Raw genomic sequence first — 25530 nt, 5'->3', positions numbered from 1 at the left:
CATTCTCATTAATGTATTGGAGCGGAAAGACCTAAATGAGGAGAATAGGAAATGTGCTGAGTTCCTCCAGTCAAGCATGGCTAGTTTCTCCAATCATTTGCAAAGAGGAGGTGCCTTTCCTCGTCCTGGTGCAAGCATACTAGCTCCAAGCCGTCAGTTAAGTATTGAGAGTTGTGCCAGCAGACGTGGGTCAAATAATTCACACTTGGACACTGGGTTTGTTGCGACTGCTTCTATTTCCCCTTTGTGTGATAGTAATGCACGGCCGATTCTCGTCATGTCAAAAACCTCGAGGAGTTCATCAAGGGATCAGTTACAAGTTGAAGAGAAAAAGTACACGGTACGTCAGAGCAGCTGTGAGGAGTATCGGAAAGCTCAAGAGAATCTGATACCAGATGATGGTATTAACATTACTTCATAAACTGTGCATGTTGTGTAAATTATGTTGTTTATCATTTCATTTATTTAAGTTTGCTTTTTTATCACACTTGTTTCTGTTTATTAATCCATTTAGATTTATACAGTTAGTATTGTATACAAAAAACTAAAAATATTGTCTTGGTTTAATGAAAACAGGACAATTCAATTTAAAACTAAAAACAGGACAATCTAAAAACAGCAACAAACTAAAGTAAAATTAAGTTCGGCATACTAGTCAGCACTTTATTATTTCGAAGCAATCTCTTGCAAAATTTTGCGTATGTCTTGATATTGCTTATAACGATCATGCTGATCATTAGAAAGTTGATTATCGCTAAGAAGATGTTCATTACCTAAAAAAAGATATGGAGTGTTTATATTTACTTGCAGCAAATTAGCTTACTTCCATCAAGGCCTATCTTTCTAGTTGCATCTCTTTCTTGAGGTTCTATTTCTTCCATGAGAGTGTCAACTTCATGAATCATTTTGCTACATAGTTCACGACACTTATTGTTATATTTCTTCATATACTTGGCCTTCAACAGGAACTCGAGGAGTAATTTGAGAAAATCACTTTCATCAGTGCAGTCTTTCACCATCCTCATTGCAAAAAGAGACAAGCGTTCATCAGGTTTCATACTCTCTTCGTAATTGCACGTCATGCAACCATGATCACATTGCTCACTTGAATGTGTCACCTCTGCTAATCTTTGCAAACCACCAACCTCATCACATCGCATGTCATTATTGCCTTCTGTAACAGTGCTGCCATCTCTCCTTGTAAACTCTACTGGAACTGTCTTTTCTGAGGCACTTTTATATTTCTTATAAATAATGTAAAGGCAAAGTACTAGTATTAAGCAGATTATGATTAGAATACCAATGACTGTTCCCATTATTGGTACAGCAAGTGTTTCCATTGAATCTTCTGTAATCCCACCACATGAAACATTATATACTCCAAATGCTTGCCTCATCGAATGTGATGTATTATCATAATCAACATTAGACACTACATACGCTATCCTCAGTGACCCATTGACTTCCTTTACTCTTAATGAAGTATCACTTATCTCTAATATGCTATCTCCAGTACTATTGATCAATCCACCATCCTTATACCATTTGTGCGTTAGATTAGTACCACGGGATGTCACAGTAAAAGCACCTTCGCCATTGCTATCCATTGTGTAGTTAAGATCTTGTGTTATTGTTGGCATTTCTACAATGAAAATACTATAATAAAATGAATTTCTAGTTTCATACACATGTGACAAATTACCATATTTCTTCTTCAGTTGAACCATAATTATAGACGAAATGTCAGATGGCGAACAACGCGAATTAGTAGATGACTGTATCTGTATTTTACAATAGTATTTGTTAGGTTGATCAGGTTTTTGTAAAAGGTAGCTTTGAAGGTGTTCACTAGTTGAATTTTCAATTGGCCTTGCATTACTGCCAATGCCAATGAACCATTCTGTTGTATAATTTTTAATGGGCGAAGGAAAAAAGTTACAGGTTAAGAGGGCACTTGATCCCTCTTCAATCTCTACTGTTGTGGTTTCTGTAACATTCTTTACAGGACAAGCTATAGAAATGTATCATATTAATAATATGCATAAGATGTTAGCTTACCATGAAATTCTTGAGAAAGGGAGAGGATTCCATTAAGACCACAACTAAAAAAACCGTCGCATTCCTGGGACTGTAGCTCAACCCTCAGCTCAGATGAGCCACTCGTAGGATATGCTGTCAAACAACTGCTGTTGGTGATACCCTGGCTGTTCCTGTAGAAACTGGCTCCAGCCACTGGAGTTCCATGTGTACCACTGCATTGAAGAGTTATGGCATTGCCCCCAGGCGCAGGACTAGTAAATCTTATCTCGTATGGGGTACTCTGAGAAGAAACAATGTGCCTCTGGATTAATAGAGAAAATAAAGCGAGAGAAAGTAAGGAGATCATCATACTCTGCAAGTTTGGGCGTGTCTTAATAAACAATAAACATCTCTGATGAGACTCTAAACCATCTCGTGCTGCAATTAGCTATCTGCTCATAATAATCAACACACAAGTTATTATACATGTACACCATTTGAGCTGGGACCATGAGCGTTCAAGCAATAAAAAGGGCTAATGCTACCCTTCCTTGCCACATGAGTGTATCCAGGCTAAACTCACTAACCGTGACGTGGTACAGGAACAGAAATGGTCACTCAACATTGGTGACCAATGGCGTCATCAGCAGTGAAGACTATAGCCTTACCTTGTTCAATGTAGCTAACAGAGATGCTGGGCTCTATTTCTGCAGAGCAGTAAATAATCATTTATCGGGCGGAAATTTTTAAATTCTTGCTGGGCCACAAGCAGGCCCACTGAGAGGGGGGGGAGCAGAGGATAAATCCCCTGGGCCCCTCACTTCAGGGGGCCCCATAATAATATACATTATAATTAAAGTATAATAAGTTATCTTTTAATACATGATTAAACATGTGCCTTTCTGGTTTTTAAACTAGCAAAATGATCTATGATATAATCAAAATTTAGCTGTTCTGCAAGTTTGCTTTCAATTGCTAGTGTTCCTAAGTTAGTCAATCAATTTTCGGTCATATTTGAGCATTGGTAGTTCTTGTCATTTTAATTTGTAATTTTTTTCATTATTGCAAAGGGCCCCTAATTTTAATCTTCCCCTGGGCCCCATGTCTTCTCTCAGCGGGCCTGGCCACAAGCTCAATTGTCCATCGCTCAAGAGCACAGTGAGTAATAGATTAAGAGAGAGAGGGGGAGATTAATAATAATAACAGTTAGTGTTATGAGTATAATAAGAATGAAAGAATAACAATGATAACAGAATAACAATGAGTGATATTGAAATGGCTTCAGTGTATGACATCATTAATCTCTAGTACTCTCTGTTTGCACCTCACTAATACAATAAATTCTCCTAGCAGTGAAGAAAACACACCACTGATAAAAATCAAAAACCCAATTGCTTCTGTTTTTATCGACATTGGGCGATATTATAAAGACAAAGAGAAAGACTCACCATTAATTGGAGCACTCCAGCACATTCTCATTAATGTATTGGAGAAAGATCTAAATGAGGAGAATAGGAAATGTGCTGAGTTCCTCCAGTCAAGCATGGCTAGTTTCTCCAATCATTTGCAAAAAGGAGGTGCTTTTCCTCGTCCTGGTGTGAGCATACTAGCTCCTAGCCGTCAGTTAAGTATTGAGAGTTGTGCCAGCAGACGTGGGTCAAATAATTCACACTTGGACACTGGGTTTGTGACTGCTTCTATTTCCCCTTTATGTGATAGTAATGCACGGCCGGTTCTCGTCATGTCAAAAACGTTGAGAAGTTCATCGAGGGATCAGTTACAAGTTGAAGAGAAAAAGTACACGATACGTCAGAGCAGCTGTGAGGAGTATCGGAAAGCACAAGAGAATGTGATACCAGACGATGGTATTAATGTTACTTCATAAACTTTATCATGTCAAATATTTTGTTTGTTTTTTTACTACACTTGTTATTGTTTACTAATGTTTAGTTAATAGCTTTACTACAAACTATACATAATTTTTAACTAAAAAACTAAAAACTGCAAGCAACCAAAAACTAAAAATAATAAGCTATGTCATACACACGAAAATAAAAAATGTCTTAGCCAATTTTTTACTGAGAACATGAAAGAATCTTTTCTAAAAGTTCTTTTATTTCTTGGCATTCCGCATAAGGATTTTGATCGGCATCATCTAAAAATACGTTACACTATAATGGTTGTAAAATATTAGCTTACTTGCACATAGAGGTATGCTGCTAGTTTCTGTTTTTAGTGTTCCATCTGCTGCCCATGGTTCTTCTTCCATTATGCATGAAAATATAGTATAAATTTTGCGACAGATTTTGCGGCATTCATTGTTACATTTCTCTTTATTTGTGACCTCATGTAAGACATTTCTGAGTAATTTGAGAATATCTCTGTTAGTGTTGCATTGCTCTACCATCAGGCTTATTGTATTATGACCCAATTGCTCCATTTTATTGCAGCTTTTATTTTTTTTCCATAAATAAATAGCACAAACTCCACAAAAGCAGAGTATTAATAAAAGAAATAAGATAATTATACCCATAACTGGTATAACTACTTTAATTATGATTTCCATTGTATCTCCTGTAACTCCACAAGGAGTTGGAGATGAGACACAACTATATACCCCAAAAGTTTGCCTCATTGAATGTGATGTATTATCATAATCAACATTAGACACTACATACGCTATCCTCAGTGATCCATTGACTTCCTTTACTCTTAATGAAGTATTACTTATCTCTAATATGCCATTTCCAGTATTGTTGATCAATCGATCATTCTTATACCAATTGTGCATTAGATTAGTACCATGAGATGTCACAGTAAAAACACCACCATCACCATTGTTATTCATTGTGTAGTTAAGATCTTGTGTTATTGTTGGCATTTCTACAATTAAAATACCATAGTAAAATGAATTTTTATTTTCATACACAACTAATTACCATATTTTTCCTTTAGTTGAACTTTAATTACAAATGAACTGACAGATAACGAACCCTGGCAACGCGAATTAGTAGATGACTGTATCCATATTTTACAAAAGTAACTGTTAGGCTGATCAGGTTTTTGTAAAAGGTAGCTTTGAAGGTGTTCAGTAGTTGAGTCTTGAATCTCCATTGTATTACTGCCAGTACCAATGAACCAAGTTGTTGTATAATTTTTAATGGGCGAAGGAAAAAAGTTGCAGGTTAAGAGGGCGCTTGATCCCTCTTCAATCTCTACTGTTGTGACTCCTGTAACATTCTTTACAGGACAAGCTGAATGTATCATATTAATAATATGCATAAGAAGCTGTTAGCTTACCATGAAATTCTGTAGAAACTGAGAGGATTCCACCAAGGCCACAACTAAAAAACCCGTCGCATTCCTGGGACTGTAGCTCAACCCTCAGCTCAGATGAGCTACTCGTAGGATATGCTGTCAAACAACTGCTGTTGGTGATATCCCGACCATTCCTGTAGAAACTGGCTCCGGGCAGATCATCTCCAAATTTATTCTTACATTGAAGAGTTATGGCATTACCCGCAGGTGCAAGATGAGACAATCTTGTGGTGTATGGCGCGTCGTTAGGTTGAGAAGAAACAATGTGCCTCTGGATGAACAGAGAGAATAAAGCGAGAGAAAGAAAGGACTTCACCATAGTCGATCCTCAATCGATCGAGTCGATCAGTTTGGGCGTGTCAACATAAACATCAATAATAGAACTGTTGCTTACGGAAATGATCAGTTCTAGGGTTCTAAATAATCTGCTATAAAATCAACACACTATAATAAAACAATTACATGTACACTATTTCAAAGAATCAACTATTTCAAGCAATTCCTCATACTGCTTGTAGACATCATCACCTGTAGAAATAAAAATAAAATTTGTGCATAATTACAGTTTTCAAGCACATTAATTACCTTCATCACAATTGACTCTGCTTGAGCCACCATCTTTACTTTGAGACTCAGCTGTTTCCATAAGACGTTTGATATCACTGATCATTTTTGAGAAGAATGTGTCACACTTCTTATTAAAATTGCGTTCATTTTGAGCATTAACCAGCATCATCCTTAGAAGCTTTAGAAAATCCTTATTTTTTTCGCAGTCCGCCACCAATCTAGATGAATATAGGAGCAAACGTTCCTTAGGCTTCATGGATTCTTCATACTGACATTTTTTGCAGTCTGGATTTGAACCATCCCGGCACTCTCCTTCTTGTGTCAGGTTCTGACTATGTCCCGACTGGTTTGAGGTCTGTCGAGAGAAATCATCTTGAGGTTTACTACCATTTTTATCTTTGTGCTTTAAGCAAAAGATCCAGATGCATAGTCCAATGCAGATTACGAAGAGTATAAGAATGACTATACCCATTGGGATGGCTACATTTATGATGCTCATTGAGTTCTCCGAGGCTGTAATTTCGGTAAAATTTTGAATTATGGTTCTGCTGTATACCCCAAAAGTTTGCCTCATCGAATGTGAGGTATTATCATAATCAACATTAGATACTACATACGCTATCCTCAGTGACCCATTGACTTCCTTTACTCTTAATGAAGTATCACTTATCTCTAATATACTATCTCCAGTACTATTGACCAATCCACCATCCTTATACCATTTGTGTGTTAGATTAGTACCACGGGACGTCACACTAAAAACACCTTCGCCATTGTTATCCATTGTGTAATTAAGATCCTGTGTTATTTTTGGCACCGCTATACAAAATAACAATAATGAATTGCATATTGAAAGTAAATACACTCACTGTAATTATCATAATATTATACTTACCAAATCTTTCTATAAATCTAATATTAATAAAAGGCCCTGTGAACGAAGGGGATCCATTGTGGCAAGGGTTGTCTGGCTTTATTTGGCAAACATATTCTGTGTGTTGTGGATTATTCTCAGTGACATTGTATCCCTGGAGGACTGATGTATTCTGCAGTGTAGTCTGATCGCTGCGGCCTCGGTTTTTAATCCATGTTGTATGATAGGGATTGATCGGCGAGAGAGGAAAGTCACACGTTAGAAAAACACTATCGCCTTCTTGCGCTGATATAGTCCTATCAGAGTTATTTCTAAGAGGGCAAGCTAGAAGATGAAGGAAATCATCATGCGGAGATTAATTGTTTACACAAAAATACTACAAAATTTACACATTCCATTCTTGTATCAATTAGTTTTACTATCGTACAAACCAATCATGCATTAGTCATACACAGGCACAAAAGTTACTGAAACTCGTGCATAAAACCGCAAAAAAAAACTATAACATATGGCCATGCGAAAGCATGCTTTTAAATCATGTACCGTAAAATGCAGCAGGAATAGAGAGTGTTCCATTAAGGCCACAACTAAAAAAACCGTCACATTCCTGGGACTGTAGCTCAATCCTCAGTTCAGATGAGCTACTCGTAGGATATGCTGTGAAGCAACTGCTGTTGGCGATATTCTGACCGTTCCTGTAGAAACTGGCTCCAGCCACTTGAGTTCCATGTTTACCACTGCATTGAAGAGTTATGGCATTGCCCCCAGGCGCAGGACTAGTAAATCTTATCTCGTACGGGGTACTCTGAGAAGAAACAATGTGCCTCTGGATGAACAGAGAAAACAAAGCGAGAAAAAGCAAGGAGATCATAACGCCTTATCCAAATTGCTGCAGTAGCTTGCTAGCTTAGAGTCTAATTGGATTTGGGCGTGTCTTTTACAACTCAATAATTATAATAATTACATTCACATAAGTGTCAACATTGGAGGTGCTGATGACAAAAAATTAATAAATTAATATTAAGAACATTGCAAATCAATTGAAAGTACTTATACACTCACTAAAAAAATAAAATTCTTCGATATTTTCTTTAATATTAAGTATTATCTGCAACATTTTTATGTACATTCATTAGAAGATAATGCAGACATAGCCTTGCATACAGTTTCAAGATCTATCCCATCAAACATATTCTTGATAAAGACATCCTCCTCCATCATAGTGACACTGGTATTTCTTTCTCCTAGCTTATTCACAAGCTTAAGCTCAGCTGGTCTAATCTCTTCATATTGATGATGATGATGATAATGAACAGAAGAAGAGTGGTTGTGAGAGCTATCAAATACCTGTATCTCCTCAGATGAGCCATCCAACTTTACTTGACGCTCTGGTGTCTTGTGCTCTTCTGTTACTTGTGATAGGAAGCGCGTGATTTTGAGTGATAGGGACTTTACTTCTTCAGAAGTGTAGTTCTGAGATCCAATTTCACCAATGAAACCAGTCAGTTTCAATACAAACGAAGTCACTGATTGTCTTTGTTCTACGGTAAAGCCTCCCTTGCAGTTTGGGCACTGCTGAACATCATATTCATTATTATTGTTGTTGTCCCCGTTACAATGTGACTTGTAGTACAGAATAACGCTCATAGCAGCAATACCCAGAATCAAGAGGAAAACTGCTACAATGCTAGCAATAAAGAGAGCCATATAGACATTAGCCTTTTGCTCACAAACAGAACCAGACCCAGACGAGGGAGTAGTAGTTTGAGTAGGAAAAGGAGTTACAGCTACAGCAAAAGAATAATAATTTATTAAACATCTTACAATGAAATATTCCTTTGATAGGCTTTGTGGTTACTCTAATTACAACCAAAGGCAAAGATAATTATGATAGCTACTGCAGTGTTGCATACACACATGCCTGTATTGCCTGGTTTGCAAATATTAGGTACTTTATGTGGATTCTGTTACAGTATGCCTCTACAACAGTTGTAAGAAGTTAGTATTATGGCTCAAAACTTATAATGGAGAATTTTCTCCTAGTCATTTTTTGTGCAAAGACTCTGTAGTACAGGGACTTTGGCACAATTTTTGAGTAACTTTGAAAATTCATAATAATTTAAACTTGATTAAAATCAGCTCAAACTTTCTACACAACATAAGTACATATATATGCATCAGAAAAATATAAAAAGGAGATTTCTCTCCTTTTCAATGTTCTCTATAGCTATTATAGAAAACAGGAGACTTACCAGGATATAGCCATAGTTGAACACTGTCACTTCTATTCCTCATAACTTCAGATATCATGCCTCTTAAATCACTGCTATTGGTTGTGTCGATATTGCTAGCAATCCCTGTGAGGTTTCTGGCACGAGTAATCATTCTACGAGACAGCTCTAGTGTGCTCTTGCTACCTCCATTTCTGATTTCGGTTTCAATTTTGACGTTGCCGTTGTCATCCTTAAGTTCCATTCCATCAAGTAACCAAGAGAAATTAAGACTTGTTCCACTGGCACTGAGAACGATTTCTATTTCATCTTCGTCATCATTGCTGGCTTCAATACTAGTTATATTTGGAGGACCTACACATTAAAGAATCATTTAAATTTGGCTAAAGACTAAGGGCTATATTTATCTCCTCTCTCCTATTTATCACTTACTATAGGGCACTACTCTGAGAGAAAATACTTGACCTTGAAATACTCCACTATCAGTAATGACATCACATCTGTAAACTAAATAATAATGATAAGGATCAGGTTATAGTAACAGATCCATCAGTTGTAAGAACTACGTAAGCACATGTACCTGGTATATGCACACACGTAGAGCAATTAGCCATTTGAGGATAAAGCATTTAAATATCGTTAGCAGGGACTTTTGATTCATGACTTGCATAATTATGACACTTTTTATGGCAATAGCTGCAAGAATGGGGGACAACCAACAGTCCCCAATTTTTAAACTCATATTGAAAGTCCATGGGGTCATGAGTCAGGATGAAAACAAACAACAAACATAAGCCAGTTATGTGACAAATGAACACTTCGAATTAATAACAAACTCTACTCTAATGATGATACGATTAGACCCTTAATCATAATTAGACTACGATGATAATGTTAACACTTAATTATTCATTAGAGTGAGCAATGGGAAGCTAAAGTCAATTAAAATAAATTTTTACAAGCTTTTTCACACGTCATTTTACACTTTAAAGTGTAAACAAGGTGCCGAAAACAAGTTATAAGACCACTTCCTTTTTTTTGAGTTAGTTTTGTACAAAGTATTTTTTTCATGCCTCAATTTGCTAAAGTGCAATTAAGATATCAAAAACAAGTGGTAATTTCGAAAAGACTATTTACAAGTTTTTTCCATTTCTTACATATTGATGAGGAGGTGGGTTCCAAGTTGGTCAAAGTGACGGAATAGTCTTCATTAAGCGACATAAGTTCCATCTCATTGGTACCCCCTGCATTCTTTATCCATCTCACATTGAGCCCATCTATAGCAGACACAATGACATTGCAAGGGAGCGTGACAGAAGATCCCTGAGGCCTCACAATATTTATCTGCCCCTGTCGATAGAAAGAAGAGTGCTCTGGCTCAGCTGCAAAATAAATGTAAATTTAACAATTTCAAAAGTAATGTCTTACCCTGGAGTTGCACAGGAAGAGAATATTCTGTGCTATTGCCACATTGAATATAGCCATCACAGTCTGATGAGTGGCTAAAAGTGATTCTGTTTCCAGTTGCAACAGCTCCAGCGAAACAAGGGGTATGATTCCTGTAGTCAGAACCGTTAAAGAGCCACTCTATACCATCTTGAGGTTCAATCAAACCACCTATACGACAACGGAGTGTGTAAAGGTTTTCAGTCCTTGAAGGAAAAACTCCATAGTGTGAACCAATGACTGAGTGCAGCAGCGAGGGGAAGGTGAGAAGAAGAAAAGGTAAGAGGGAAAGCCTGAGAGTCATAGCAGCAGGAGAAGTGAGAAGAACGAGCTGCAAACAATAATAATAATTTATAGTAGCCACAAACTCCCAGAGGGATCATAAATCTAATTTATTTTCTTTGAGCAGTTTTAATAAATCAGGAAGGCAATCCCCGCAAGGAAATGACATCACTACAAGCAAAGGGACATGCTATTTTATAGACTTCAAGTAATGATTCTTTTCAAACACAATGACAAAAATACAAATAATATATAATACATTTGACAAGAATTATAGATATAAAAAATTTAATAATAAATAATAATAATTAATAATATATATCTCTTTCCAATGATGCACTCAAAAAAGGTACAAGATTCAAGCAAATATACAATAATTCAGACGATAATATGAATGCGACAAAAATATTTAAAATTTCAACAAAATAATACCAAGAATACATGATAATACTGACGCTTGATGGTGCTTTGTGCATGCATGGAATTGGTGCATAATGTAAGAGTGTAAATGAAGAGTGCTGTGCAAAAATGCATTTATTATAATCATTAATGCGTAAACTATGATTGTGGATTTATAATGTCCCATTCTGATAATTCATCTGAGCTGGTGGGAGATACAGGGTAATCCTTTTCTTTACTGCCTCCTTCTGTTTCTTTTGAGATCTCCGAGTAACTAGGGAAATGACTCGGTTGAAGGGGAACGTTTGGTTGGAACATTCTCAGGCTAGTCTGTACACTAATCGTGTTCGTCTCTGTCTCTTCTTTAGTCTCGTCTGAACTTAAGGAAGAAGGTGGTCTTGTTGTGGTTGGAGTCTCAGGAAGTTTATTAGAAACATCGTCTGAAGTAGCAGGTACGTCTGTCAATTGTAAATCCGAAGCTCCAATTTTCTTTAGAGAATTTTCCAGAGAATGCATGGTTAGAACAGAGTCAGAAGGAGGTGTGGCTGCTGTGTCTCTGTGAGTCTCGTCCTTTGTCTTGGATTCCGAGTCTTTGTCTTCCATAACTGTAGGACCTTTAAAAATGAGAATGAATGGGTTTTGGGTATATATAGTCTATATATAATTATAATAACAATAACTGTGACCCATGAACTTTGAATAGGAAGCAATGATGCATTTAGACAAGACAGCTTGACAAAATGATTTCACTGTCATAGTATGACTAAATGCAACTGGCATGCAGCTTACCTCTCCCCCTCACTCTCTCTCTCTCTCTCTCCCTCTCTCCCTCTCTCTCTCTCTCTCTCTCTCTCTCTCTCACCTTTTTCTGTATTCTTTTGTTCTTCATTTAGATTGTGTTCTTTTTCAAGTTCTTTGCTCGATTTAAGATCCTTAGAACGAATTGAACCATTTAGAGAGGACACTAAGTGGGTTAGTGAGAGACAGAGAGAGTGGAATTTTAAAAGAAGCATAAGTTTGAACTTACTTGGCAAACTACCAGGATGACTTCTATATCTACTTTCATTGCAAGTACAAATACCTACAATCAAAAATAACGATAATGACCAGAATGTAGCTACAAAAATTAGCTATCTATAACTGTAATGATTTGATGAATGTGTGGATAGTTTTACAAGTACTACCTGAGCAGGTACAAGTGTGCAAGGTATCTTTCTTAGAGTCAGTCTTTACTTCGGAATAGATTGGATCTGGTAAAAGTAATAATAATCATAAATTAACAACACTAATAATCATCAATAGAATGATTCACACTCATTCCTTTGATGTAGTGGGTTCTATATTTTGTATATAGACCTGCCATGCAGAAATGCTGTCATCATTATGCAATATAGCATATATAGTATACTAGAACGGTCTTATATACAGAATATAGGACCTTTGGTTTGTGTCCTTGGATGTGATATAGCCCTTGGGCTATATCACATCCTCGAACACAAACCTCAGGTCCTATATTCTGTATATGCGACCTACTAGTATACTATATATGATACACACATATATGTAGTATAGCTCCTTACTCAAATCAGAGTTTCTTCCCTCGTCTTGATAGCCCAATATTCGTGGATCATGTGAGACTGCCCTGTTCTTGCATGACAGCATCAATATCACCATCATCATGCATACGAAAAGCATACTCAGTACAATCACGAGGACGGCTATCACTACGTATAGCGAGGTAGGGCTGTCGCAAGAGCAGTCATCGTTTGAAGTACTTGATTCTGTTGTTATTATTGGAGTTGATGATGTAGAAGAAGTGGTGGGGAGATCGAGTGAAACTGCAAGAAAAATAATTTATTGATAATAACGAAAATGTGGTTGTTATTCTTATTAATATTATTATGATGAAGAAAATGAAAATTCAACTTAACAGCAGCTGTTTATCGTCATTATTATTGTTATAGCTATTATTATTATTATTATGGGAAAAGTTTAGAAAAACCAACTTCACAGGAGCAAAGTATACAATAACAGAGTGTCAATAAGGAGAAGAGAGAGTTCATTATTATTATTGTTTATTAAAGGGCATATGGGAAGATATTAATTAAAGCTTTCTAGAATATTAATATCAAATTTGACTTTATAATTGCTAAATGCTTACCAGCATTAGATAGTCCACTGTATTGCCCATTATATTTGAAAGCACTGACTGCAACTTGTGCTCTGAAAGATGTGAAAGTGGGCATTTTATCAGTAGGTATGTTGTAGCTAGTGATAGAGCCGATATTACTAAATGAAACTGATGAGAGAGTTGTCTCATAATTGTTATTAGTATCCACTGTACTGACATAACTGCATGAGTATAGGAGAGAAGATAAAATTAAAATGAATGCAATTGCATGGAAGTTTGTTTTTTTATATTTTTGTTTACCGTATGTTTAAAGAAAACAAGACTGGTACTACAGAAGGGAAATCAATGGAAAGGGACAATCCACCATTTTGATTGACAGACAGTGAAGGTACAGCAACAAAGGGAGCTAAAAGAGGAAAGAGAAAAAAACCACATTAGAAAATTTGCATTGTGTACAATGAAATATTATATAAAAAAATAAACAGAAAAATCAAGAGTTTTTTTACAATTTTTACCTAGTATAGCTAGCTGGATGCTGTCAGACTGAATGATGATGTCATTAGAGGAGGAGAAGGAAGCAGCTATGCATTCAATGCTACCACTGTCATGTGTACTGGTACTGGATATTGTCAGTGTACTTGTAGTTATGTATGTTGTGAGACTCGAATTAACCTTTAAAAGAAAAAAAGGAGACAGTAGAATTAAAAGTGCATGTGCTAATTAAAAGTACAGAAGATATTTTAAAGAAAAGTGACCTGACAAATGACAAAGTACCCTGTACTATATATAGTATAGGGTATTTTGCCAAAAATGACTAGGAGAGAATTCATCATTTTTATGATTTTTTCTAATACATATACATGTCCTTATATTGCGTAGCAAGTTTGAGTTGATTCCAATCAAATTTGGATTTTTTACGAATTTTTAAAGTTACTCAAAAATCAGGTCAAAGTCCCTGTACTATAGTATAGGGTCTCAAACCAAATTTTGCCAAAAATGACTAGGAGAGAATTCTTCATTTTTATAATGTTTTCTGATACACATAAATGTTTTTATATTGTATAGCAAGTTTGAGTTGATTCCAATTCAATTTGGATTTTTTACGAATTTTTAAAGTTACTCAAAAATCAGGTCAAAGTCCCTGTACTATAGTACAGGGTTTCAAACCAAATTTTGCCAAAAATGACTAGGAGAGAATTCTTCATTTTTATAATGTTGTCTGATACACATACATGTTTTTATATTGTATAGCAAGTTTGAGTTGATTCCAATCAAAATTGGATTTTTTACAAATTTTTTAAAGTTGCTCCAATATTGGCTCTGAAATCCATGTAATATAGTACAGGGATTTTGGCCAAATTTCCCCAAAATTGAAAAGGGAAGAATTTGCCAACATCAATACATTAATATCAACAACAAATGTGAAAGCGATGTCTGCTCTGACCACAATAATGAAACCAAGACATTATTAACAACATGCTATAAAAACAGTGGCAGCGATTGTTCATCAATAACACATAATGAATATACCCCAAACATGCATTCAGTTTCCATTACTCAAGCAAATATCATTATTAATTATTGTTAATAAAATAAGGAATTAATGTCTTAAAAGCAAAGAGCAGAAAAGAAGAGCCAAAAGGCAGGAATTTATGTGTGGCAAGAAATGCAACCAATATTAAACTGGTAGCCATAATAATCATGTTTATAAAATACACTATCCTAAGCAAATTTAATCTGCCAACAGTTGCAGACCTGATCAGCCAGAATTACACTATACAAACATAGCAATAATATTATACTAATATTAACAGCATAAGGACATCTCTCCCTTACTTCTTCTTGTACTGAGTAGCGAGGATTAGTGCTTGGGCTAGCCCCTCCAATCAACCACTTAATTAAAGGTCGTGGTATACCTTCTGCCGAGCATGTAAACGAAACAGACCGACCGATGCCGAGAGCAGTGTTTATTAAGGAAGAATTGAGAGTGAGGGGATCTAGAGAAAATACAATTACTATAATTATACTGGAGTCTAAAAATTGAATTTTAAAGCAGACAATTATCACTTAATTGATAATTGATCATAATGCACTATTGGAGTATAAAGTGCTAAACTATACTACATTTATAAGCCTATTACAATATATCAATAAGAGCCTCATTATATATATATATTTTTATACAAAATGTATTACATACAAGCAGTACATATAGTCCTTTTTGCTTACCAGTAACTTTGAGGGTCAAGTCTGGTGACATGTTCTCATATGTTACAGTCTCGTGTGCGTTCCTCACTAGAATTTTACAATAATAGCCAGAACTAGCATCCCTTGTGTCAGCCCCATTCACTATAAGACTCAAATCGCTCAAAACTTGATATTTCGTGTTATTCGAGGTAGTGTCTAGTTTGGCTGTCCCTCTCCACCACTCCACTCTGTAGTATTGCGACAGGGAGCCAAGAGGGAACCCACAGGATAAAGGAGGAGAGATCTGGCCAATCGGTACTGTTGTTACTTGAGGAAGAGTGAAGGATGGGGAGAGGTAGGGAAAAGCTGTAGTAAAGAGAGAGAGAGAGAGTGAGCGAGTAAGAATAATGTGACGAAAAAAACTCTTTTTCATACTCCCCACTCAATATGATAATGATGTAAAAGAAGGTTACTATACCATTCAGAGTTTATCTAACTAGCCAGATGTTACGGTAGTTAGTATTGGGAGCTGAGTTATGTGTCACTTTAGTGCAATATGTACATATGAAATAATCACTATATCATTGTACTCATTACTCCTACAGTACTTACAATCTAAACAATAGTAATTGTACTCATGGACTACTGTAAATGAATAACTAAATTTAGTGCTGAAAAGGTCACGTTAGATGATTATGAATTCATTATTCTAAACAATACTTATGAAATGACTTTATTCAGTGTTTACATTAAGAGGAATAATTATGTTTCTCTTTTGCTTCCCAATTTATAGTTTCTAAAAATGCTTATTATATATATATATATTATAATAATCTATCACTTATTCTTACTAATTTGACAAGCAGGGCTTGCATTGCTTAGTAGTCTTCGTTGCACACTAGTTTTTAATATTTTTTGTGTGTCAACAACTACCTGACAGTTATTTCAAACCTACGCATTTAATAGTATACCCCACACATACATGTACATGCCTATACAGCCAGCAAAGAGAACTTGCATTACATATATAATGATACAATAAAGCTAAACAATCAATAGCTATTGCAATAAATAGCTTTGGACAATCTCTATCAAAGCTATAAGCAACAAAGCTGCTGACAATGTATTATTGATGAAATAGATATAATGCAAAATTGTATGTATGCACGGTCATGTTAATGGCTACAAAGGGCAGGCAATAGGTTGAGGGTGATGAGCTTGCAATTGCATCGTTTGCTCATTAGCGGCCTTTCTTTAACTGACGTGGGATCTATGCTCATTACTAGAGCCAAGAGTTATGGATAACTGTAGTATATATCATACTGAAAATTGGCTCAAATGAAAGGTTATTCTACAGTCAAAACCCACAAGCCACTCCATTACAGCATGATAATAATAATGACCTTGCTTAGAGAAACTCACCAACAAGAGAAATGCTGTTACTAGATGTAGTATTAGTTACATTATCCACGCAGGTGTACACTCCTTCTGTGCTTGGCGTGAGGTAGAGGAGAAGGACTGTAGGGGTTGGTTCTGCATCAGTTCCAACAGGACTAGCTGCACCAACTAGCTCTTTCGGTCCTCCAGAGTACTGTGAGCGATAGAAAAGGGCAGAGCCGCTCAGATTAGCCCCTTCATCTCCCCTGCACTGAAGATAAACTCTGTTTATAAAAGGCATCACTCTTTTTTCTGAAGCTATCTGGACCCCGTCCACTCCGAGGACTAGATAAACTATAAAGACTAGGAAGAATAAGCAAAGGGAGAGAATTCCCATCTTGTCTTTGCGATTTGTCTTGTTGATCATTGTGTAAATATTATGCGTATTTATGCTAATCTAGTGGAGGAAAGAAAAGAAACAAGTAACAAATAAGCCACAACAGTAAGCAGGAGCATAAAGGAGCCAGAGCCCGCCATGCAATATAGAGAGACTTACTTTTAAAAAATGGTAGAACTAAAAAGAAATTGTGCCTATTGAAAAGAGAGAAATCCAAGCAGCAGTTTTGCTTGGGAGTGGCAGCACTGTCAGCTGCACTGATTCATAGCTATAGACCTTTCCTAGTCTCGCATAGCCAGACCACACCCGTAGGCACGGAGGGTGTGGTCTGGCTACGCGAGACGAGACTAGACCTTTCCCACCACTGTACGTTTAGCAATGAATATCATTAACGAGCCGCCATTTTGTGGGATCGATGTACAGTGATGGATGGGCTAAAAGCACTATTTCTTTATTTTCTCCAAGATAACTGCGAAAGCAAAGACCAAATTGCAGTATGATAACTAAAATTATACAACAAATGTGCAATGAGCATTTCTGTGTGAACCAGAGCTTGCATTTATAAGGAAAATGGGAAAAGTCACTTTTTGCCCATTCGTCTCTGTACATCTATCCCACAACATGGCAGCTCGTTAATGATATTCATTGCTAAACGCTGCATTGGTGGGAAAGGTCTATACATAATTCACAGGATATTGAAAATATTTTTAAATGCTAATATTCTTAAAAATATTGGACAAATAATTATAACAACAACAACAATAATAATGATAATAATAATAACAAATACCAGCAATGCAGCCCCAATCGCTATAAATTTTAAATAATTTAATAATGTTAACAATAATTATAAATCATGTTATTAAAAGCACTAGTATTGACTGGGATTAACCAGGCCCCGCCCTCAGACTAGCTCCTCCCCTTTCTCCACCTCCTTGCAGATCCGATACTCCTGTCCTATTCTGTTAAAAACTCTTCTCAGTAAGCAACGGACTTCATATTTGAGTTCGATTGACAGGAGCTCACAGAGGAGCGAGTAACATATAGACATGTGTCGCTTAAACTGAACAAAAAATAAAATAATAAAAATAATTTATTTTAATAATAATGATAATAATACAGTGTATGTACACTAGCTTAGAATTACATTTTTAATTTTTAATTAAATGCGTAGGCGGGTACATGAACAATTGACCTTTTACAATTATGCACTCTCTCTCTCTCTCTCTCTCTCTCTCTCTCTCTCTCTCTCTCTCTCTCTCTCTCTCTCTCTCTCTCTCTCTCTCTCTCTCTCCCTCTCTCTCCCTCTCCCTCTCTCTCTACCTCCCTCCCTCTCTCTTCCTCCATACTTCATCGCTGGTTATTTGTAGCATTCTAGTGAATATCAACAAGAGAACAGGAGTCCATGACACTTGTTGTACATCAGTTGACAGAGAAAGGAAGTAAGTCAATGCGCTAGTGATTAACCTGAGAAAGAAAGAGAATTATAAGTAGAACAAGGACAGCTGCTACAATAGATTCAAAATGTCTCACCCTAAAAGTCGATTCTCTATATCGTTGTACTTGTCTGCCCTGCTACTATCCCCAAGCATTCTATAAAGTATCCTAACAGCTGTCAATAAGCTACTGGTCTCCTGCCGGAGTAGATTGGGTTTCGAACGACCTCGGAAACCTTAAAAAGAATAATAATTACCCATCTCTCTCTAATTGAGACTCTTTTACTTACCAGCTTTCATTAAGATGACTCTTTGGGATTCGTTTGAGTTAAAACTCCGAGCAAAAAGATGGGACTCTTCTAAACAGCTAAGGAGGACAAACAGCTGCTGCGATGAGAGGAGGTGGAACATACCCTCATCAGTGTAGGGAGGTAGAGGGAGAGGATAATGTGTAGACATTACCTGAAGGAGAGGGAGAGAGAAAGAGAGAGGGAGGGAGAGAGGAGGGGAGAAAAGATAAAAAGATAATAATAATAATATCTAAGTAGATCAACTTGTTTTTATAAGAGATAAAGAATAATGTTATTCAATATCCCCAAAAGGTGAGGGTGAATATCATCTAATACACATATATATGTTACATGTACAAATGTTGAATGCATGCACAAATTCATGCAAGCTAAAGGTCAACCTTATGTGTGTGTAGGTGCATTTTTACTCTAAAATGTTTTGGCAATAAAACACAAACACTATATACACATAGAGAGAGGTTATCAGAGCTAATGCTGTTATAGTGACACATGGGGTGAGGTCATGCACACTCACTCCACCAGTAACTGAGGTGAAGCATCTAATTCCTGACAAAATAATTGCAATGTGTAAAATTGTAATTGGTAATGTAATCCAATCTAGTAATATGATAGCCAGCAGGCAGTCTTAAATTTAAAAAGGGTGTACCAGTAGTTAATGTAATTTATACTTGAGCAAAATATATGTGTGTAGTGACTCTTACTCTCGCTGATTGGAGTATGTTCTGGTCATCCTGTCTCGTAATGGTTGGATGAAAGATAATATTATCAATCGTTTGTATTAATTCTAGTTGAACGACGCACTTTATGATGAGGGAATTGAAGAGAGGGTAGTCTCCTGGTGTATTGACTAAAGAGAGAGAAATTATAAAGAAGAATTCTATTATTGAGATTCTTAATAAATGTCTTTATGCTACGTAGCAAGTTTGAGCTGTTCCCAATCAAAGATTAGTAATGTGCATTGTAAATTTTGGCCCAAGATCATGATTGTTTTTAAAATAAAAATAGCTCAAGAAAAAATGCAAATTTTGTGATGGATGTGCAGTACAACTTGTACATCATATACATGTACTTACTGCTAAGTTGTTGGCTCCTGCTCTTAGCCATCGTCATATCAGTGTCAGGATTAGTCACTGATATTTCTGATAAGGTCTCGTCTGTTATCTGCTGCGAAGATCCTTTGCGATCTTCTTTAGTTTTCTTGTCTTCTTTTTTTCTGTGTCTGCTCTTTCCTCCTTTATCTTTGTCTTTCTTTTTCTTAATGCTAGAGCTCCTTGGAGTCAGTTCATCTCCTCCTTTAGCTGAAGAGGCTATGGAGGGAGACTTTGATCTGCCAGGCTGAGAGAGAGAGAGAGAGAGGAATTATCACAATTATTAATTTTATTGTCATTTATTATTGCAGAGTAGCCTCTATAATGGACACTTTGGTACAAGAAAGTTTATCTGTTATACAGAGGTGTCCTTTATGTGGAGGTTATTTTATACAGTAAGGAATGTAATTGGTACACTAGGTGCTGTCCGTTAAATGGAGGTGTACGCTATAGAGAGTGTCCATTTAGAGAGGCTATATTGTCTTATTATGGAACTTACTGTAATATTTCTATTGTGAGATAATGGACTAGGCACAGGTTCAGCAGCAACTGGTTTTGTTGGTGATAGTACAGTGCCTTCACTTTGGGCTGCAGCTACCTCTAGTGGGAGTGGCTTTGTCTCCGTGACAACGGTATCAGCTGTCAAATCAGTGCTTGGTCTAGAGACCTGTAGTACAGGAGGATCAACCAATGGAGGGGGGACAGCTAAAAAAAAAGAATAAATATTCTTAATTTTACGCATAAATAAAATAAATTATAAAATTCTCCGTCTCATTTCTCACGAGTAGTTGAAGCCTCTCCTTTATCAGTTCCCTCACTTGCTACCACAGGAGGACCCTAAAGGTTAAAGGTCAAAGGTCAAAGGTCAACATAAAAGAGTACCTGAGGGGCTACGTTGATAATGACAGCATCAGAGTGGGAACTGTGAACTGAATCTATCGAAAGCGACGAAGAATGAAAACCAGGAGGTTCTTCAGGTTGCTTCCAAGACAACAGGTCGTGAGGTACGGTCACTTTATAAATATTATACAAGCATTGGCAGACCTGTGTGAAGAGAGGTGGGGTATAGCCACACCCATTGAACCACGCCTACCTTATCCCAGATCTCCTCGTTGAATCGGGATCCGACTGAGACGACAAGGTTCTCAAGGCAATTTGTACCAGACCTTGCCAACTGCTCATTATCTAAAAATAATAAAATAATAAATAAAAATAAAAATAGAATAAAATAATAAAAAATAAAATAAAAATAATAAAATTAAAAAAAAAAATAATAACATAGAGAGACTGCTGTTATACCTTGCTGGACACACCACAATAGTTGGTCCAGTATCTTTTCCAATAGAACGCTACAGAGTGTGTCAAAGTATTGCATGAATACGTCCATCAGAGCATAGAGGGTGTGGTTACAAGTGGTAGTCATCCATTCAGCCTTCTACAAAAACATAAAAATAATTAAAAAAAAAAAAATCTAAAATAATTAAAAAATAAAAAATATTATCAACAGCAATTAAAAATAAAAATATATAAGCTACAACAATCAAAAATTAAATAATATTTACAATGATTCAGTATCAATTATTATTAGTAGTAGTAGTAGTTATTATTACAAATTTTTTTGCATACTTACTTCAATAACAGAGTCTGGTGTCTTGGTGGAGCTGAATAATCTAAAGATCACATTGAATAGATCAGTCCACCAGTGAGGCTGATACAAATAACCATACGTCTTCATTATTTCAAACATCACCGTTAGTCCTCTGAGAGAAGGAAAAAGAGCAAATATATAATATAATATATATGAGAGAACAAAAAGAAAGCAAAAATATATACACATACATGTACATGTATATAAAGTTTATTTAAAATTAAGAAATTTACCTTGTTCTCACGTCAAGTTTGCACCGTGATATGATTGTAGAGAGCTCGAACATGATGGGGAACCACGCCTTCACCCATAGCCTGTCGGGACCTACCGTAGTGTTGGCATCATCGACCAAAAATAACTGGAAAATAAAATAAGTGGCGTGATTGAAAAGTACACATTATGCCATATGGTATTTCAGTAATAATGGCTACTTCATTTTATAATTTCTTCTGATTTTAAAGTTGCTCAAAATTGAGCCAAAGTCCCTGTACTATAGTACAGGGCCACGGGCCAAATTTTGCAAAAAAATAAAACACAAATTTTTTTAATTTTTATAATGTTTTCTGATACATATACATATTCTTATGTTGTGTAGCAAGTTTGAACTGATTCCGATCAAAATTGAATTTTTTATGAATTTTTTAAGTTACTCAAAAATCGAGCCAAAGTCCCTGTACTATAGTACAGGGATTTTGGCGAAATTTTGCCAAAAATGAAAAGGCGAGAATTTTACATTTTTATAACTTTATCTGATACATATACATGTACTTATGTTGCTTAGAAATTTTGAGCTGACTCCAATCAAAATTGGATTTGTTATGAATTTTTGAAGCTGCTAATGCCGAAATCCAAAAATAGTACAAAAACTGCTAATAATACAATTTCAAGCTAACCTCTGGTCTTTCTGCCACATGCTTGGCACATGTTCTTATTATCCTAATGGCCTCCATACTAGTGTCGGGATATGAGGCATTGCAGGCAAATTCAGCTAAACATTTGATGGCATCTTGAAAAGAGTCAATGGTGGCTTCAAAATGTGACTCAAATATTGAAGCTAGAGAGAGAGAGGAAGAGAAAGAGGAAGAGAAAGAGGAAGAGAAAGAGGGAGAGAAAAAGGGAGAGAGGGGGAGAGAGAGAGAAGAGAGAGAGAGGGCATAAAAACAGTCCCCATTTATTGTGTGCATAATTACAAGTAGTTTGAAAGGACAGCTCTACGATGGTTTGGTCACTATCCCCAGCTGCTAAGAGAAAGACTGAGAATATGTTCTTCCAACCAGAGACTATGTTCTGAGCCTTTGTCTGTATGATTTGAGTGACGCACCTCACCACCATATCACGTATAGTCACAGAACTACAAGTACAATAATAATAACAACAACAACAACAACAACAACAACAATAATAATAATAATAATAATATTTTAACAAGAGGGTCTCACTCGTTTCTCTTCATGATGTACTCAAATGGCCGAAGGAAGTCTTTTTGAAACCTAAAATTCGCCAATTCTTTCTTTTCGACAAACTTCATTGACAACTGTCTTAAAGAATCCACAACAAAGAAGGAAACTTCTTCACTCGGCAGACACCCAACCTAAGAGAAAGATATAATCCACAGATTCAAAATTTTAAAATAAAATTGACTAAAACTTTCTACATAATATGTAAAATTATGTACATATACAGTAAAAAATGTACTAGAAAATATAATAAAAACTTTTAAATGTACATGTACACGTACATGTACATCTACATGTATGTGTACATGCAAATCTCACTGTATTGAAGTGTGCTCCAATCACTTTCCATATTCTACTCATCTCCAGTCTTATCCTCTCCATGTTGTAATATGCTAGTTCAATGATCTTTTGTAAGCTGAACATTCTCGGGTGAGCCTGACTTGAGAGTTCTTCGTTACTCACTGCACAGAGAGCCTCAACAAAATCAACTAAGAAATAATAAGAATTAAAGAATTAAGCTACTGTAGCATACTATTAATAGTACAAGAAGCTATTAATAGTAACACATTATTACAACATGCTATTTATAGTAACACGGCTGACCTATAGCAGTCCCATCGAGTCTAGTAGTACCGGTGAATATCCGATCCACAGCCACAACCACTGACTGGTTGCTGGTCCCCTCCACGTGTTCCTGTATACTGGCAATCTTCTTAGCATCAGTCCCTGATAGTATTGCATTGATGGACCCACTGCTGCTCTGAGAGGAAGTGCCTCCTTTAGAGCCGGCCTTGCTGCTGCTGCCTCCTTTGGTTGTGGTCCCTAGTGTTCCTGAGGTTAGGTATTGGGTCTTTACTCCAGTTCCTATCAACTGGACTAACTCCAGCTGGGATATACACTGAAGCACCTGTAGTGGTAGTTATTGATAGTTATTGGTAGTAGTTATTAATATTAGTTATTGATAGTTATTATATGAAACGTGAAAACTTGCAGGCTCAAGTTGGAATAATAATGAAAATAGTTTGAGCTGATCGCAACAAATTATTTTCGAGTTATGAGCATTTTTTAAAATGAGCAACTTTGTAAAAAACCATGGGCTATATTATAGCCCATGGTTTTTTCCAAAAAATGGCTCCGAAATCACCTCAAATTTTTATTACATTTTCTGATACATATTGATGTCCTTATGCTGTGTAGAAAGTTTGAGCTGATTCTGACTTCAATTTTTCAAGTTACAGCCATTTTAAGAAAACGCCAAAATTTTGAAAAATACACAAGGCTATAGCCCATGGTTTTTTCCGAAAAATGGCTCCGAAATCACCCCCCATTTTTATTACATTTTCTGATACATATTGATGCACTTATACTGTGTAGAAAGTTTGAGCTGATTCCGACTTCAATTTTTCGAGTTACAGCCATTTTAAGAAAAAACCAAAATTCTGAAAAATACCCAAGGCTATAGCCCATGGTTTTTTCCAAAAAATGGCTCCGAAATCACCCCCAATTTTTATTACATTTTCTGATACATATTGATGCACTTATACTGTGTAGAAAGTTTGAGCTGTTTCTGACAAACAATTTTTGAGTTACAAGTACATGTATTAGCATTTCAAAATTATTTTAAATTTAATCATTTTAACTTTCTCTATGCTTACATCAATCCAGGAGGACTGGAGGTAGTTCCCATCAGTATATGCTACAGTGCAGAGTGTCTTTATAACTTCAATGTTCTTAGCTTTCATCTCAGTTATACCAGTGGACGTCATTAGCATAGTGAACTTTGACAGACTTTTAATGAATGCATCTCTTTCAAGCTAAAGGGAGAGAGAGAGAGGGGGAGAGAGAGAGAGAGAGAGAGAGAGAGAAGTATAAAAGTAGATGTACATGTACATGTATGTGAAGAAAGATGTGTACATGTACATGTATGTTAGAGAGAGAGAGAGAGAGTGAGAGAGAGGGAGAAAGGAAGGTATGCTTTTAAGAATATGGCACATACATTTAATCCAAATATACAAGATATCCTAATGGCACATCTGAATCCATCAAGACACAAACTAACAACTTCAGGGTCATCAGTATCCCTTAGGGCAACACTGAGGGCAGCTAGTACAGGAGTCCAAGTTATCTGACAGAGAGAAAGAAGAAAATTATCATAATAGATAATAGACATGTACACGTACATGTACACATTTAACCAATAACCATATACATGTACCTTGAACATAGGTCTGATATGTTCAACGTGGGTAGCACTCGTGTATTGGGATTGCTTGTCACTGATGTGCTCCATTAGAGCCTGGGCAGTCTCCGCCATTACCGTCATCTCACGATTGTAGGCATGTCTCCTCTGCTTTTCACTTAC

The 25530-nt window shown here is 36.3% G+C and overlaps 5 protein-coding genes across 7 annotated transcripts in view; all 5 read right to left on the bottom strand.

The window, feature by feature from the left end:
• Nucleotides 1–509: 509 nt before the first annotated feature.
• Nucleotides 510–5685, bottom strand: LOC109580387 (uncharacterized). Of its 3 annotated transcripts, none has more exons than XM_019993460.1 (4): nucleotides 5320–5685; nucleotides 1703–2011; nucleotides 824–1642; nucleotides 510–773 (listed from the first exon to the last, which is right to left on the bottom strand). In XM_019993460.1, exons 1-4 carry the CDS (start codon nucleotides 5654–5656, stop codon nucleotides 667–669), a joined length of 1572 nt encoding a protein of 523 aa, XP_019849019.1. In that variant the 5' UTR covers nucleotides 5657–5685; the 3' UTR covers nucleotides 510–666. The 3 variants fall into 3 exon arrangements, with proteins under 3 accessions (XP_019849019.1, XP_019849020.1, XP_019849021.1); XM_019993461.1 differs by lacking the exon at nucleotides 5320–5685 and adding an exon at nucleotides 2059–2775; XM_019993462.1 differs by lacking the exons at nucleotides 510–773; nucleotides 824–1642; nucleotides 1703–2011 and adding exons at nucleotides 3969–4174; nucleotides 4219–4902; nucleotides 4959–5273.
• Nucleotides 5686–5730: 45 nt separating this feature from the next.
• On the bottom strand, nucleotides 5731–7679 carry LOC109580388 (uncharacterized). The gene is made up of 4 exons (XM_019993463.1): nucleotides 7322–7679; nucleotides 6800–7102; nucleotides 5923–6723; nucleotides 5731–5865 (listed from the first exon to the last, which is right to left on the bottom strand). The coding sequence occupies exons 1-4, from the start codon at nucleotides 7647–7649 to the stop codon at nucleotides 5807–5809; spliced, it is 1491 nt and encodes a 496-aa protein (XP_019849022.1). The 5' UTR covers nucleotides 7650–7679; the 3' UTR covers nucleotides 5731–5806.
• A 25-nt stretch (nucleotides 7680–7704) lies between these two features.
• LOC109580386 (uncharacterized) lies at nucleotides 7705–10852 on the bottom strand. Its single transcript, XM_019993459.1, has 5 exons — nucleotides 10438–10852; nucleotides 10167–10391; nucleotides 9442–9516; nucleotides 9031–9363; nucleotides 7705–8565 (listed from the first exon to the last, which is right to left on the bottom strand). The coding sequence occupies exons 1-5, from the start codon at nucleotides 10757–10759 to the stop codon at nucleotides 7898–7900; spliced, it is 1623 nt and encodes a 540-aa protein (XP_019849018.1). The 5' UTR covers nucleotides 10760–10852; the 3' UTR covers nucleotides 7705–7897.
• A 206-nt stretch (nucleotides 10853–11058) lies between these two features.
• Nucleotides 11059–17498, bottom strand: LOC105316810 (chitinase-like protein PB1E7.04c). Its single transcript, XM_019993458.1, has 12 exons — nucleotides 17388–17498; nucleotides 16877–17288; nucleotides 15497–15820; nucleotides 15104–15264; nucleotides 13783–13939; nucleotides 13568–13673; nucleotides 13298–13488; nucleotides 12717–12974; nucleotides 12321–12386; nucleotides 12164–12217; nucleotides 11999–12100; nucleotides 11059–11750 (listed from the first exon to the last, which is right to left on the bottom strand). Exons 2-12 carry the CDS (start codon nucleotides 17256–17258, stop codon nucleotides 11296–11298), a joined length of 2256 nt encoding a protein of 751 aa, XP_019849017.1. The 5' UTR covers nucleotides 17259–17288; nucleotides 17388–17498; the 3' UTR covers nucleotides 11059–11295.
• A 405-nt stretch (nucleotides 17499–17903) lies between these two features.
• Nucleotides 17904–25530, bottom strand: part of LOC100635516 (brefeldin A-inhibited guanine nucleotide-exchange protein 1) — a 22581-nt gene continuing 14954 nt past the window's right edge. The window contains exons 19-39 of the mRNA XM_019993413.1: nucleotides 25384–25526; nucleotides 25165–25293; nucleotides 24824–24982; nucleotides 23772–24075; nucleotides 23487–23656; nucleotides 23151–23302; nucleotides 22902–23062; nucleotides 22605–22765; nucleotides 21945–22069; nucleotides 21694–21823; nucleotides 21363–21498; nucleotides 21157–21248; nucleotides 20946–21107; nucleotides 20846–20900; nucleotides 20563–20768; nucleotides 20049–20310; nucleotides 19677–19822; nucleotides 18955–19126; nucleotides 18762–18900; nucleotides 18578–18695; nucleotides 17904–18291 (exon numbers count right to left, since the gene is read on the bottom strand). Coding sequence (XP_019848972.1) covers nucleotides 18133–18291; nucleotides 18578–18695; nucleotides 18762–18900; nucleotides 18955–19126; nucleotides 19677–19822; nucleotides 20049–20310; nucleotides 20563–20768; nucleotides 20846–20900; nucleotides 20946–21107; nucleotides 21157–21248; nucleotides 21363–21498; nucleotides 21694–21823; nucleotides 21945–22069; nucleotides 22605–22765; nucleotides 22902–23062; nucleotides 23151–23302; nucleotides 23487–23656; nucleotides 23772–24075; nucleotides 24824–24982; nucleotides 25165–25293; nucleotides 25384–25526 — 3281 coding nt within the window. The 3' untranslated portion in view covers nucleotides 17904–18132. The remainder of the gene's footprint in view (nucleotides 18292–18577; nucleotides 18696–18761; nucleotides 18901–18954; nucleotides 19127–19676; nucleotides 19823–20048; nucleotides 20311–20562; nucleotides 20769–20845; nucleotides 20901–20945; nucleotides 21108–21156; nucleotides 21249–21362; nucleotides 21499–21693; nucleotides 21824–21944; nucleotides 22070–22604; nucleotides 22766–22901; nucleotides 23063–23150; nucleotides 23303–23486; nucleotides 23657–23771; nucleotides 24076–24823; nucleotides 24983–25164; nucleotides 25294–25383; nucleotides 25527–25530) is intronic.

The sequence above is a fragment of the Amphimedon queenslandica genome, unplaced genomic scaffold (genome assembly GCF_000090795.2).
Source record: "Amphimedon queenslandica unplaced genomic scaffold, v1.1 AMPQUscaffold_13495, whole genome shotgun sequence".
In the NCBI taxonomy this organism is placed as follows: Eukaryota; Metazoa; Porifera; class Demospongiae; order Haplosclerida; family Niphatidae; genus Amphimedon; species Amphimedon queenslandica.
This window is presented reverse-complemented; position numbering and strand designations above follow the sequence as displayed.